The sequence below is a fragment of the Echinops telfairi genome, unplaced genomic scaffold (assembly GCF_000313985.2).
Source record: "Echinops telfairi isolate 266 unplaced genomic scaffold, ASM31398v2 ScPeMD7_443;HRSCAF=831, whole genome shotgun sequence".
Taxonomy (NCBI): domain Eukaryota; kingdom Metazoa; phylum Chordata; class Mammalia; order Afrosoricida; family Tenrecidae; genus Echinops; species Echinops telfairi.
In genome coordinates, this window is record NW_022104341.1 from 81,012,134 (window position 1) to 81,027,709 (window position 15,576).

The 15,576-nt window shown below is 43.3% G+C and overlaps 1 protein-coding gene across 1 annotated transcript in view; it reads left to right on the forward strand.

The window, feature by feature from the left end:
- STIL (STIL centriolar assembly protein) overlaps window positions 1-8,903 on the forward strand; it is a 65,901-nt gene extending 56,998 nt beyond the window's left edge. The window contains exons 14-16 of the mRNA XM_045291763.1: window positions 1,931-2,138; window positions 2,858-3,108; window positions 7,559-8,903. Coding sequence (XP_045147698.1) covers window positions 1,931-2,138; window positions 2,858-3,108; window positions 7,559-8,339 — 1,240 coding nt within the window. The 3' untranslated portion in view covers window positions 8,340-8,903. The remainder of the gene's footprint in view (window positions 1-1,930; window positions 2,139-2,857; window positions 3,109-7,558) is intronic.
- Window positions 8,904-15,576: the final 6,673 nt, after the last annotated feature.

Consider the following 15,576-nt stretch of genomic DNA (forward strand, 5'->3'; position numbering starts at 1 on the left):
TACATGCCTGTATTTAGACCTCTATAAATGCCCTTTGCCTCCTAGCTCTTTCCTCTATTTCCTTTTACTTTCCTCTTGTCCCACTATCATGCTTAGCCTTCATTTGGGTTTCAGTAATTTCTCTTGATTACATTGCCCTTGATCAATCCCTACCAGGCCGCTTACACCCTCCTCGCCACTGATTTTGGATCACTTGTTCCCTTGTCCCCAGGTTGGTTAATATCACTTCCTTTCCCCCACTTCCAGCTCTCCCATGTCCACCCTGAACCATCGGTCCTGTTTTTTTCTCCTCCAGATTGTTTATCCATCCTGTCTTATCTAGATAGACCGGCAGAAATAATAATGTGCACAAAAAATCTAGACTAGTATTTTGCAAAGATTAATTTTAGATAGTATTTTTGAGCATGTGCTAACATTGTGCTGGCATTTCATATCGTTAAAATTCAAAGATGTGGAAAATATCTAAATTTTTTAAGGAAGTTTAAATGTTATTGTTAGGGATAATAGAAAATATATCATATCCATAAAAGAAATAGTGTATAACCATCAAAATTTTGTTTTATGACTATTTAGTTAAATAAGAAGATACAGTATTTGGTATAATGATTGCTTTTAAGAATTTTTTAAAAACTACTTGTTAAAAAGAAGGCTACATATAGAAAAGCTTTTCAGAGAAAATATAGAAAAATATAGATAGAAATATTCTAAAGTCTTAGAAGTGGCTATCTTAAAAAAAAAAGAGTGGCTATCTTCAGTTGTTAAATTACTTTTGATTTTTATTTACTTACTACTGGGTATACTTTTGAGTAGTTTCCCTAACCTCTCTCGGCCTGTATTTCCCTATCTGTTAAATGAGGATAATATAGAATATAGATTCCCAAACCTATTTGGCCCACTGCCTCCTTTTCAGAAAAGAATCACTTAGCGCTCCCCTGGCAGTTAAAAGCATTTGTTCTATAGCCCATCCAGAATAAAGTATAAACATCTACTTTTGTATTGTAACCATCATCCAGAATAAAGTAGAGGCACCTACTTGTGCAGCCGCCTCCCGTCATTCGCAAGGCCCCTCAGGGGGTGGTTTCATCCACTTTAAGAAGCACTAATATATTGTCTCTTCTGGGTTTTGTGCGTATTTTTTAATGATTATATGATGAGATGCACTTCACAACAGTGTCTAGCCTATAATAAATATTTCACTAGCTAATATTATTTATTTTTCTATTTTCTACAAGAGCTATAGATTACTATTCTTGTTTTCTAGTTATTTTTAAGATACGTGTTTAATTTTACAAGTGTAGGAAGCCTGGTGGCGCAGAGCGTTGTGGTTGTAACAGCACATGCGCTGCAGAGGACCTAGCCTGGTCTTTCTGCTCCCGTCACTAGTTTGTCTCGGAACCTCGCTCGCAGCTCTTCCTTGTCCTGTAGGCTTGATGTAAGTTGGCATTGACTTGATGGCAGTGCGTGAGTGACCTCTTTATCATATAAGAAATTAAAGTACTTCAAGCCATATGAAAGGAAATCAGGACGGCCCAAGAATATGTAATTACAAATGGCATTTCATGAACTTTGAGTTGATTATTTTTAACTGTATCTTAAAGCTTTATGTGAACAAATGATGCTTAAATTTTGGGATTCTCCAAAAATACTTATTGTGCCAAGTTTAGGTGAAATCAGTAGATTGGAATAGGAGGTATATTTTCCAGCCTTTACATGAAGCTGCTTAGATACATTATAGATAATGTAGCTTAAAACAGTACCAGGATCTGGTTTGTATGCAGCTTCCCAAGAGCAGGTGTTTATGTAGTGTCCCAAAGAGCTGGAAGGAAGAACCAGACCGCTGCCTGAGTCTCCTCCCACTCTAGTTCCTGCACCCCGCCTGCATTAGTGGTATTAGTGGTAACTAATACTTGCCTCATGTCTTTTCAAACAGCTCTTCCCCGCAGAGAAAAGAAGCCGATGCGCCGGTGTTTTTTCCCAATTCCCTGTTGGCGGAAAGGGCAAACATGCGCTTACAGACTGGGCCAACAGAGGGTGCTAGTGACAACGCGGTCACATTAGAAGACCCCAAAACAGAGCAAGTAATGCAGCCCTTACCTCATCAACCAGCGGACAGCCAGCAAATTTACCAGGATTTGTTGGTAAAAAACTATATAGAGAGCCTTTCATCTTCTTGAGAGCTTTGTTAAGTACAGGGTCCTTTCCTGGAAACCAGTTGAGACTTAAAGGCATAAGACACAATCCATGCCTATGAAGTGATCGTTATCAGTAGTGCTCAGGGAGGAAATATGCTGTACTGTCAGGAGGGCAGAGATAATATCACAGGTCACTCTTGGCTGTAGAAAGGAGCCAGATTCTGAAAGTAACATGAATGTCTTGTGTATAACCCTGAAACACATTATCAATATTTCAAATGATAGCAGGCTTTTTAAATTATTGTTTATAAAGATTTTAACATAAATAATTGAAAAGACAATATTACGTAGCTGCTTTTAAATCTATTGACGTTTTAAAAATGAATATGTCTGAACACAGTTCTAAGTTCTGATAAAAACTCATTAGAGTGCACTTTTACTCTTTTTTTATTTACTAAAAGATCATTTTATTGGGGCCTCTTACAGCTCTTATAACAATCCATACATCAATTGTATCAAACATATTTGCACATATGCTGCCATCATTATTTTCTAAACATTTACTTTCTATTGAGCCCTTAGTATCAGCTCCTCTCTTTTCCTTCTGTTACTCTTAATACTTGCAAATGCACTTAGTACTTCCTGCAGTGTGGCCTGTTACTCTTACTATTTTCATTTCTAAGATGAGTAATGATGTTTAAGTGCATCCTTTTTATTTTCATTAGGGTCAAGTGAACCACCTTTTAAATAAGTCTTGCAAAGAAACAGAACAGCCATCTACAAAAGCAGTAATTATCAGCCATGAATGTACCCGGACTCAAAATGTTTACCATGCAAAGAAGAAAAAACATGATGCCGCCTCAGTGGACAAAGATTGTGTTCTTAATGCCACCCTTAAGCAACTAAGGAGCCTTGGAGTAAAAATTGATTCTCCCACTAAAGTGAAGAAAAATGCACATAAAGTGGATCATGCCAGGTAACTTCTTAAGACCTATTTTAAATTCTGAATGCATTTTAGATGTGTTGTAGCAGTCCTGATGAGAAAAGATAGGTTCACCTTCAAATCAGCGAATTCATTTATTTATCCAGTGCTTGCTACATGCTTGTTGAATGAGAAATCATCTTCACATGTTAGATGCTTCATTTTAGAAGGAGAGAGAAATGCATTCAAACATATCTTGAGAGAGATTGTGGAATGTCTCCTGAGAAGAGATGCCAACGAAGTGTGCTGAGAGTGTGGCAGGTCTCAGAAGTGAGTTCTCTTAGTGGGGAAAGGGCTGATTCCAACTGCTGGACCTACACTTACACAGCTGGCCACCCAAAAAGCAAAGCACCCCTTGCGTAGGGATTACTTTGAAAAGTGTAGTTCAGTGAACTTCAGCTGGGCTTCTTTTTTAAATTGACTTCAGGGTTCTCTTCATCAAAGATGATTGCAGCACATACTTATTAATAAAAGCGATAAAAGCTGGGGGTTATAAAAAGCTGGCATGCTTTCTCTTAATTAATAGTTGTTGTTTTCTAATTACAACAACAATACAGTCATCTCACCAGAGGAATGTTTGAAACAAAGGAGAGATGACTTACTTCCCTTCTGCTTTCCTGTTTCAGACACTACAGAAAGTAAGACAATGTGGGACAGGAGAGCAGAGAAAGAGGGCCCCAGACCTACCCAGACATAGGTACCAACCAAATGTGTGGCCATCCGGGGCCCGGAGAGGACAGGTTAGAAGTGCCCCTGTGGGTTTGTGAGGCTACAACTCTTTACAGGAGTAGAAAGGCCCATCTGAGAGCAGCTGGGGGCTTTGAACTCCTTGGGGTTAGGCAGCCACTTAAGCAGCCAGTGCTCCATGCAGAAATGGTGGAGGACAGGAACTTGTGGGTTTGAGGTGTGCAGAGCCTCTGCAGGCAGGCAGATTCCCAGGGAAGTGACCTTTTGAATTCAAAGCATGTCTTCCGAGTCTCTAGTTGCTTTGTTGCCTTGCTTCTCGGCTCTCTGCTTGTTGAAAAGCTCTAAATCTGAGTTCAGTGGGGACAGTGAGGCAAGGTTAGTCTTCATCTTTAAGTAAATTAGAATCATCTTTTATTTGTTGGCATATGACCCTCTTATGCCTCTTGCTTCATCAGATTGTGACTGCGCACTAAGGAGGTGCTAACACGGTATATTTGTGCACAAGGGTTTTAAGATGTAACCTCTGATTTTCATCTTAATTGGCCTGGTGGTGATATGCTGTGGTTCTGAGTATTATTTGATTTGTTTTCTTCAAAATAATGGTTACACCTTCTCTCCCAAAATAAAAATAGTTGTGTTGAGGAGCCTTCAGGGCACAGTGGATTAGGGTAGGGCTGCTAACCTCGAGGATACGTTCTAAAGCACCAGCCACTCTTCAGGAGAAAGATGAGGATTTCTGCTCCCATAAAAAGGTACAGGCTCGGAAACCCACAGGGGCGTTCTCTCCTGCCCTATAGCGACACTGAGTCAACTGACTCGGTGGCAGTGTGTTTGTTTGAGTGTTCATGAAACTTGAAGAGTCTTCTAAACTAATATTGACTGCTTAGAGATTCTTTACCTATTCCTTAGCAGAAGAAACCAAATCAAACTCACTTCCATCGAGAAAATGCCAACTCATAGTGACCCTACAGGACAGGGTAGAACTGCCCCGTGGATTTCTGAGACTGGAACTCTTTCCGGGAGTAGAAAGTCTCGTCTTTCTCCCATGGAGACGCTGGCGGTTTCTAACTGGGTACAAGTAACCACTATGCCACTGTAACAGAAGATAAAGTTAAAGTTAAATCTGCCTTTTAAATACACTTGTGAAATTTTTATTTGCTTTACCATTTTTACTTTAATATTATTTATAATTATTATACTAGTAATTATTTTAATATGTACACATTTCCTGATATGCTATGCATATGATTTATGAGGAAATTACCAAACAGTAAAAAGTAGAGAGAAACTTTATTTAGAAGTTATCTTTGCTAGGGACATAACATAAAAGCAGAATGTCTAGGTAAAATAGTAGAATCTCTTCCATTTTTTAAGTTGTCTCCCAAGCATTAAACTTACAGAAGGTTAGGGAGAATTCCATAGTTATCAAGCTCAGCATTATTAAGCACACTATTCATTGTTTAATAATATCACTGGTGTCAGGGATAGTAGTGACTGGGAATTGCTTCTTTAAAGTTTCTTACAAGAATGAAAATACCTGATAGTTGTCTGGGCTTTGTGGAGTAGGGGTGCAGGCAGCAGCAGGCATATGTATAAAACAGGCGACTGTTTCCAAGGAAGGATATAGAAAGGTATGGCATATTCTTTTTGGATCAGAATATAATGTTTACCACAACAAGCAGTGCACAAAGGACTTTTAATGTCTTAGGAAACAGGAAAACTGAGAGCAGAATATAAGTTGTTGAATACAATACAGTGAAACAATGATTTCTAGAGCTTTAGAATAAGGCAGCCAGGGGTAAAGTCTCAGTTTGCCACCTGCTAGCTGTTCAACTTTAGAGAAGTTAGTTAAACTCTCTATGCCTCAATTTTCTTAAAAATTACCTGTACATGTCGAAGGGATCAGGTGTAAGGCATCATCAGAACAAAAAATCTTACCATGGTGAATGATGGAAGTGCGGAGTGGAGATCCAAAGCCCATTAGTAGGCCACTGGAGATCCCCTTGCAGAGGGCTCTCAGGGAGGAGATGAGCCAGTCAGGGTGCGATGTAACAATGATGAGAAATATAATCTTCCTCTAGTTCCTAAAGGTTTCCTCCCCGCTCCCACTACCATGACTCAAATTCTATCTTGCAAGACTGGCTAGACCAGAGGAGGTACACTGGTACAGATAGGAACTGAAAATACAGGGAATCCAGGACGGATGAGCCCTATAGGACCAGTGGTGTGAGTGGCAAAACAGGGAGGGTAAAGGGAGAATGGGTAGGAAAGAGGGCACCGATTACATGGAACTGTGTGTGGCCTCCTCCCTGGGGGACAGACAACCGAAAAGTGGATGAAGGGAGACGTCGGACAGGGCAAGATATGACAAAATACCCATTTATAAATTATCAAGGGCTCATGCGGGAGGGGGGAGCGGGGAGGGAGGGAAAAATGAGGACCTGATGTCGGGGGTTTAAATGGAGAGAAAATGTTTTGAGAAACGATGTACAAATGCGCTTTACACAATTGATGTGTGTATGGATTGGGATAACAGTTGTATGAGCCCCTAATAAAATGTTAAAAAAGAAAAAAAAAAAAAGCCAGACCTTATAGATGGGCTCTAAAACCAAAAAAAAAAAAGAAAAATTACCTGTACAATAAAGATTATAAAAGTACCTTTGCTTCTTTTATTAATTCAGTATCTATTGAGTGTCTGCTATGGGTCAAACACTGTTCTGGGCACAGAGAGAGAGAGAGAGATTAAAAATCTCTGCCCTTGGGAGGTAAGAAAAGTAGAGGAAGGGCAATATACAATGCTAGAGTAGAGAATAAGGTTGGAATTAGATAGGGAAGGCCTACTACTAATGAAGATTTAGGGACAGAATTAAATAAGATAATGTATGTCTAATGCTTAGCACAATGGCTGGCACGTAATTAGGCCTCAACAAGAGGTAAACAGCTAGTATTGTACATGAGTCCCAGGGTGGTGCAAACAGTTAAGCGCTCAGATACTAACCAAAAGGCTGGCCATTCAAATCCATGTAGAGGCATCTTGGAAGTAAGGTCATATATCCATTGGAAACCCTGTGGCACGCACTGCTGCTCTGAAACCCATGGGGTGGCCATGCATTGGCGTCAACCAATTTAGATGTCTGTGTGTTTTATATACATAGATGGAAAAGCCAAGCCATTTGCATTGACACCACCCAAAGTGAGTTGAGGACTAACTACATCGAATGCTGGCAAAGTTAGTCTACAAGGGGCAACCCTAATCTCGAGACTGGTTTGTGGTTTTAATTGACAGAAATCCAAAACATGGACTCTCGTCAACAATTTTACTTTCTGAGCTGTTCATCAAAGCTTGTGCTATCCAGATCAAAGATGGGCTTTTTGTTGTTGTTTATGTTTTGATTTACATTGAACATTAGCTGTTCTCTCCTATCTTGGACTAGTCGTAAATTAAATGACTCACAACAGTTTGCCTCTCACATTTGGGGCTTTATGTTTGGTCTTCACACTTTGACTAATGTCTAAACTTTGGAAACATAACGTGTTGCGCTTTCAGCGTGCGGATCAACAGTTACCTTCTAGATCCTCACGCTCAGCCAATGGCGGTGTATGTACACCGTCAAGGTTTACATGCTTGAACACCCAGATCAGAAGTACCGGGAAGCTCCACACAGATAACCTTTCCTTCCTTCCATAGAGGGCCGCATTTCGATGAGTCCCGTCTAGTACGCAAAATGACGATGGCTTCCTGCTTTGTCTTTTTCAGTGTGCTGGCATGCATCAGTCCTGAAGCGGTCATCTCCGGACTAAACTACATGTCATTTGCTAATGTTGGCGTGAGTGGATTAAGCCCCACCGGTGTGGATCTGAGCATGGAGGCAAATGCTATCGCCCTGAAGTATCTAAATGAAAATCAGTTGTCACAACTCTCTCTCACTCGATCAAACCCAAATAGTGGTGACTCATCATTTAGCCTTTTACAGATCAACACAGACAAAAGCACTCTGGGGCTTAGTTTAATCTCACCAAGCAACATGTCGTTTGCAACCAAAAAATACATGAAGAGATACGGACTCATCCAAAGCAGTGACAACAGTGAAGATGAAGAGGAGTCTCCAAAGACCACAGATGGCAAGGGTGAACAGGTGTTGAATCACAGCCGCTCATCCGGGCCACAACAATGTGTGTGTCAGAAAGAGCCTTCTAAGAATGCCTGTGAAATCAGTTGTAAGGCGTCTGTGGGCATTCACCCAGATGTGCCAGTACTGAGAAACATTACAAATGAAGTTGGCCAACCAAAGGCAGCACAGCAGGTACCGAAAAACCCAGCTTTCTTATCAAAGAACCTTAAGCCAAGTCCTGCAGCAAACCTCCGAACTGGTAAAGCAGAGTTTACCCAACATCCCGAGAAAGAAAATACTAAGGATGGTCCGGTTTTTCCAGAAAGTGTGCAGCCCTCTGAAACTTTAAGGCAGATGAACAGCATGAATTCAGTAGGCACATTCTTAGATGTAAAACGTCTTAGGCAGTTGCCCAAATTATTTTAAGCCTTTAATGACACCTTTCCTGAAGATACTTAGGAAGCCAGCGCCTTTCGGAGTTCTTAATCCTTCTCGAAGTCGTGTCTGTTTCATGGTAGCTGCTCACTGCACTGAGCTGATTCAGTGAGATGCCTGGCAAGGCTGAGTTCTCTTTGTTCAAGCAGAGCTGTTCCAGTCGCTAAAACCGTAAAAAAGAAAGAAACCTGGAGATAAGTTATTAAAACAAAATTGGGCACACAGACATTGTCCCACTAAGAATCTAAATCGCCATTTTATACTGTACATTTTAAATAGTACACTTGTTTCCCAGCGTGTTCACCTCGGCATAAATCCAGTATCACCTAAAAGAATATAAAGTTATCATGACTGACTAATTAGCACAATCAACCTTTACTGAGTTTCAGTGGAAAGTCTTTGTTCGTTCGTTTATAAATATCTTTTGTACAAGGAGTGTATTTCCTCATAGTTAAGGTGTATGTTAAACTCTCTGGAAGTAAAACTTTTGCAATCTAGTGGGTTAATGGTCATGTGACACCTCCATGTCTGTAGCACTAGTTATCACAGAATAAAGTCCTGGGTATGAGTGTGTTTTATAAACTCAGTGAGTTTTTTTCAAGTGCTTTGCTATTTTTTAATGGAACTTAGTAAAAATGTCTAGATTGTTTTCCCCAGTCCTCTGCCATAACATATCCCTTCCTCACTTGTTTTAAACTTTGTAGACGCACAAGGTACGAGCAGTACAGAGAGCCCAGGTGTACACTTACCCAGCACACGGACAGCACATAACCAGAGTCACCTCTCGAGACTGACATTGGGCCAACACTAGTAACGAAACTACACATCTTTGGGATTCGACCAGTTTTTATGTGGACTCGTTTGGTACACAGTTGTAGCCACCAACACAGTCTCAGAATACAGAACTGTGCTCAAGAGAAGCGAGTGCTGCCCCTTACCCCTGACAGCCCCTGAGCTGTTCGTGGTGGCTTTGAGACTACCCACTGAACGGAATCACATACTATGTCACTTGAGAAAAATTCTCCCCGTCCTCAGCATAATGCCCTCTCGAAACCAAGTTTCTACATAATCCGTAGCTTATTCCTTTTATCTTCACCTTAAAAAAATTGTTTTAAATTATTTCTGAATGTAAGTGAAAATGTCCCCTATTCACTTGAGAGAGCTTTGCTACTGAAATTAAGATGGCCTACTTTATACACACTTCCACCGAAATTGGCTTTCTGAGGCAGTAACCTAGATGCCAGACTTACAGGGAGCAGGCTGAAGTGGTTTTCTCCTGTTCCACTGTGTGTGTGTGTGTGTGTGTGTGTGTGTGTGTGTGTGCATATTTTGCCACGTGTTTTTTTCTGCCCTTATTTTTCTTCCAAAGCCATTTTATTGGTAGTTAATACAGATGCCCTATCATTTTATAGTTCACGCACATCAAGAAGTTGTGTATAATTGCTCTTACAATTCGTTTCAAAATGTTCTTTTCTGAACTTTTCACACACACCCCACCACTGTGCCCCCCAGAAACCCGTATTCTACTTGCTGTCCCTGTAGGTTCATCAATCCTGGGTTTCATAAACTGGAAAACAGAAATAGCCACACAAATTCAAGAGGATCATAATTATTTCCATCATTTTATGTAACCATTTGAATGCATGTTTTTATGCAACCAGGTATTTACCGTGGCAGAAAGCACTGTAATAAACTGCATGCTAATCTGCCCTTATGTTTTTATGGTCATTGTGGCGTTATTTTAGTAACTTAGCTTTAAAAAAAATCTACAAGCCTTGAGATTTTCTTTTCTAAAAAAGACTGCTTAAAGTAGTTTTAGATTTATAGGAAAATTGCAGAAAGAGTTCCCATTTCAAGGACGTAAATATTAAGGAACAGAATTGTCAGTACCACTTCAAGTAGGCTGTTTGACCCTCATTAACCAAGAAGTAAGTGTAGGGATCATTTATATTGTACATGATTAGAAAAAAAAAAGAAAGAACTGACTACAAACATCCTAGCTAGGCCCGGAAACAGTCATACAGCACAGAAGGCATTTTGTGCACAAGAGCCAAAAGGGGTGATCCGGAAGGGAGAGGGTCCAGCAGTGCCTAGTGAGAACGTCCGTCTCTTCTTGGACTTCCTATGTGCTCTTTGCTCTTTTCAGGAAAATAATTGCTCAGCACCCTGCCCCGTGTCAATGGAAACTTGTACTGTAGCCACTAATCCTGGATAAAGTATAGATTTCTGCTATTGCAGCCCACCCCTCACCCCAGATCATTGCAGCACATCCCTCGGATGTGGTATCACCCACTTTGGTCAATATTATACAGTACAGTTGATGACTGGGATACCAGCCCAGTGTCCTTCCATAGCTTAACTAGGGGCAGCTACTTCCGCCACCCTTCCCTCACCATGACATTCACTCCCAGCCATGCCACAGGCGCACACTCTTACTTCGGCTTGGAATTGAGAGGTGCTGAGCAAGCAGTGATGTACAATAGAGATTCACCCTGGAGACTCATGTGAACAAGAGAAATACAAACATTAGCAATATCTGTACACTCGGGTCAGTGTTTATAACAACACTATAGCCTATGCCATGAGACTGCGAAACTGGCAGGAGGGTTATTCTAAGGCCATTCCGGAGGGGTAGTGACATTTTCCTAGAATCTTGCAGAAGGAATAGGGGAGAAGAGCCATTCCTGTTCGAGGAAACCGCTCTGAAAGCATGGAGCTAGATCGGTCTGCACAGTATGGGTTTGGAGAGAACCAAAGATAGCAAAGAGTAGAAAGTACTGGATTAAGAGCAAGAACCGAGTTTTTGCTGCTATGTCCTTGGACAAGTCATTTCCCATTTAGGCTGGCCCATTTTTGAAGTGAGGGTTAGCCCCTGCAGCTCTGACAGCATGATTATATGAGTTGATGCAAGAAAAGACAGGCAGTAGTTTGACAGGAGAGGCTTGCTGGCGAAGGTAGTGCTGGATGTTGGACCTTGAAGGTTTTAAGAACGTCCACTAGTATAGTTGGAGAAAAGATGTGTCCTAATTAACACTTTAACTATTTCATAGTTTAAAATGGGAACTTGTAGTACAATGGCCTAATGGACCACATAACCATCCACCTCTATGACCCGTAGACCATGGACCACATAACCATCCACCTCTGACCCGCAGACCACAAGAACTGGGTGGTGATTAGCTTCCACTACCAACTGCTTTGACAAGGATCGTATTAGACGGTCTTGGAAAGAGTGGGAGAAAAATGTGGCACAAAGCCCCAAGTCATAAAAAAGGCCAGGCTTTCTGGTTGGGTAAGGATTGGTGGAGCCTCTAACACTAAGGGCCTCGATTCACCCTGGAGGTCTGGAACGGAACTCATCTTGTGAGAATAACCCATCATTTAAGATCAAAAGGGTAGCATTTACCCAAGGACAAAGTGCAGAGGGTTCCGGAAGAAGGAGGCATGGAAACAGGAAACCCAGGGAGGCAGTGGGATATAGGACGGTATTTTGAGGGGATTACAGGGAATGACTTGAAACCATTGTCAAGTGTAAACTGATGACCTGCTCAGCAAACCTTTGCAGTTCACGTTTAAAGGGGCCGGAAGTCCACTTTCCCCACTGAAATGCTAACATTTTCCAAGAATGGGTACCGCTCCAGCTCTACATTCTACCTTCCCTCGTTCTAAGGAGCTCAAAGTCTAGTGGGGGTGGAAAACAAACCTCCCCCAAAATGCTTTAGGATTGGAAGCCTGCGCGATCCTCCCTATCTCTTCCTCTCTCCTCCCCAAACCGGGACTGCCTGGGTCACAGAGAACATCCTTAGAGGAAATCCTGTTTTCCCACTTCCTGGATGGAGACCTACCGGAAAAGGATGGATTTGAGGAAAGTCCTGTGTCCTGCCTCTTCTAGGGAGGTCTGGGGCCTAGAGGGCTGTTGAGGCTAATTAAAAACACAATGGAAAACATGACGTCAGGATGCAAGGGGGGCAGAGCAGCAGGCCCTCAGAAGTCACTCCGTTCTCATGTTACTAGAGGACCCTGGAGGACAAACCAGGAACGCGACTTTCCAAGCTGACCCAGCTTAACACACACACACCTCAGGACTCCGAGCTGCCAGTAAATCAGGGATCAAGCAAACCCAGGCCCTCTCTACTACCCTGGGCTTACTAGCACAAAGAAAGGGCGAGACAATCCTAGCCTTCTTTCTTGCCTTTGCTCACATTATTCCCTTTGCATCCCAGCCCTCCTTGGCCTTCAAAGCCCTGTGGGCTCTCCCAAGCCCAGCTTGAAAATTAATTCTCTATATCCCTTTTCTATCCCACAGTTGTACAGGAACTCTTCCCAGAATCCTCACCTGGAAATGAAGTCACCCCCTTGGAGCTTCCATCGAGTCCTTTGCTCCTCTTCGCACCCTCTGTTACAGCGTTGAGTGCAGCCAGCGTGTGTGGCCGTCATATGCCCCATAGTCCTATGTCCCACGGCTGGGAGCTCTGATCCCTTGCCCAGAGAAGAATGACATGGCAAAGCTCTGCTGGATGGGTGATGCGCCCGCTTTGTCTCGGGCCTTAGCCTGCACTCGGGGGGGCATAACGGAGAAGGCGAAGGTATTTATGTCCACACTGGCACGTAGGCACAGCACCGCATTCACTTATCAGAACCCCACTCAGATTTCCCACTTAGTCCTCATGGTAACCCTGTGAAGTAAAGAGAAGCAAGAAAGTGCACACCGGCACACAGAACAGGGACCAAAGTCGATGAAAAGACTCAAGGAATGGCGAAGTCCTGGCTCGGGACAGTGGAATGAGGAGGAAGACTCGAAGGATGGGATTATTCCTGGAGATCTTTTTCAAAGACAAAACTGCCTAGCAAGCCAGCACTGTTGGCCTGTGCATCCGGGAACACGGCTCACAGGCTGGCCAACCAACCCCTGCCATGAAGCCCATTCCCACGCATGGTGACTACAGGACAGAGCAGATTGCCCCTTTGACTTTCTAAGACTTTTCATCTTTCTGAGACCAGACAGCCTCATCCTTCTCCCTTAGAGTGATTGGTGGGTTGGAACTGCTGACCTTGTGATTAGCAAGCTCACTGGGAAACCCATTCTGCCACCAGTACTATGTATTACATGTATTGTCTCATCTAATCATCGTAACAGTTTGGTAGCTAACATTTACTGAGCACATCTCCTATACGCTGCACTTTGCTCTAAGCCCTTTTACATCTGTTAACTCGCCTCTTCCTTAAGTAACTACAAGGTAGATACTATTATTATCTCCCATTTTATAGGAACAGAGATTTGAAGTAACTTGTCCAAAGCCACGAAGCCAATACTAGGAGCCAGGATTCAATCCCTGGCAAGATGGTTGCAGACTCCATGCCCTCAACCTGTACATTATGTTGGGATTATTGCCGTGAGAAAGTAGACTCGGGGAGAAGCGTTGTGCTGAAGTCACAATGAAGTAAATGATTCAGTCAGGATTTGAACTCCGGCCTGGATAAGTTAGGAGGCCGAGCTCTCTTCTCCACAAGAGCAGAGGGCTAAGGTAAGCATGAGTGTCAGTTGACTTAAAGTTCATGTTCTTACCTGCATGAGATGATCCCAGATCTCAGGCACCGGTTGGCTGGCCGTAAGAGAAGGCACGCACACCATAGCTGCGTCACCGCTGATGAGCAGCCTGCCTCAAGCCCTCCAGACTCCCTGCGCCATGACTCTCCAAGGCCCTGGCTTACTCTCCCCTCCCCAGCCAGCACTACTTACCAGGCAAGGGCTGTGACTCAGAGCTGTGTGACCATGGAGCCATTTCTCTCTCCCCACGAAGGCCACACAGGGCACAGCATACGTTCATGGTTCTCGGCGGCTGGCTTCTAGGAGCAGACAAGCCATCCAGTTCTGCATTCGTGGCCCAGGTTCTTGCTGGGTGATTGCTCGCTTCCCCAATTGTTTTCTCTGGTTTCCAGCTGTCTCTTATTTGTCAACGTGATTTGCTACCTGATTCTGTTATATGCTGGGGCCTAAATTAACCAGACGTGGTCCCCATCTTCCAGGGGCTCAGTAGGGCAGACATACACCCAGAGAAGGGTGGTCAGTACCATACTGGAGGGCACAGAAGAAAAGCAATAAGCAGGGACTTCTGCTTGCTGGGAGGTTCAGGGCAACCCAAATCCTTGGCCCCCTTGGCCTGCCTTGAGGAGGTTGTGCCTCCTCCCCCACCTCCTCACTCCACTTCCACAGGCCCCCAAAGCCCAGTCCGGGGAACCAGGAGAACGGGCAGAACCACCTAGGAGAAGCCAAGAGCCTCACGCAGCGCTGCCTAAGGAAGGCCTGTGCTCAAGTTTAGGGCTCCATTCCATCCTCCTATCTAACGAGGCATGAGACTCACTTCCCTGAGGGCAGCCCGGCCCATTTCCCAGCCAGTCCCCTCCCATACCCATGCACCAGTACAGTGTTCAGCATGGCTGCTCAACAAATGTCTATTTAAGTAACAGGCAGAGAGCATGCCAGCCCACACACTTCCCCCTAATAGGAAAGAACCCAGTTTTCTTCACTTATTACAGACATGCTATTCAACAGTGGGGAGTGTATCTTATTCTCTCCATTCCAGGCACTGCACAGTGCATCTGGCACACAGTGGGTGCTTAATGAAGGTTTGTGGGATAAAAGTGAACAAATGACTGATGTTCGTATGCTCAGGATAACCCTGGGCCGCCTTTCTCATCTCCTCTGCCACACAATTTTTGTGTCTCATGGGAATGGGCTTACCAGCCCCTCTGCATTTCTCCACCTCTGGGCCTTTGCACTTGCCGCGGCCTCAGTTTGGAATGTTCTACCCTGCTCTCTTCCCCGTGTTATTCAGAGCCCAAAGAAAATGACATCCGTTTTATAAAAGGTTTACATGCTTTTTCTCAGCCAGGATAACCAACACACACACACACACACACACACACACACGAGTTTTGAACACTCCTCCCTAGGAGAATATGTATTAACCTGCACTATAATTCTTTACCTCTGTGTCTGTATTCTTCATCTCCATATCCCCAGGGTTTAGCATGGAGTAGAGGTTTACAATAAGAAGACTACCTTCTATTTGTTAAAGAATGTTAGGCACTGTGCTAAGCTCTGGACACATCCGCATAACTTTCTCCCACCCGCCTAGGTGTCACATGCTAGTGTTGCCACTTTTCTTATAGACGAACACACGAGGCTTAGAGAAATGATGTAACTTGCGAAGGTCATCAACTGTGA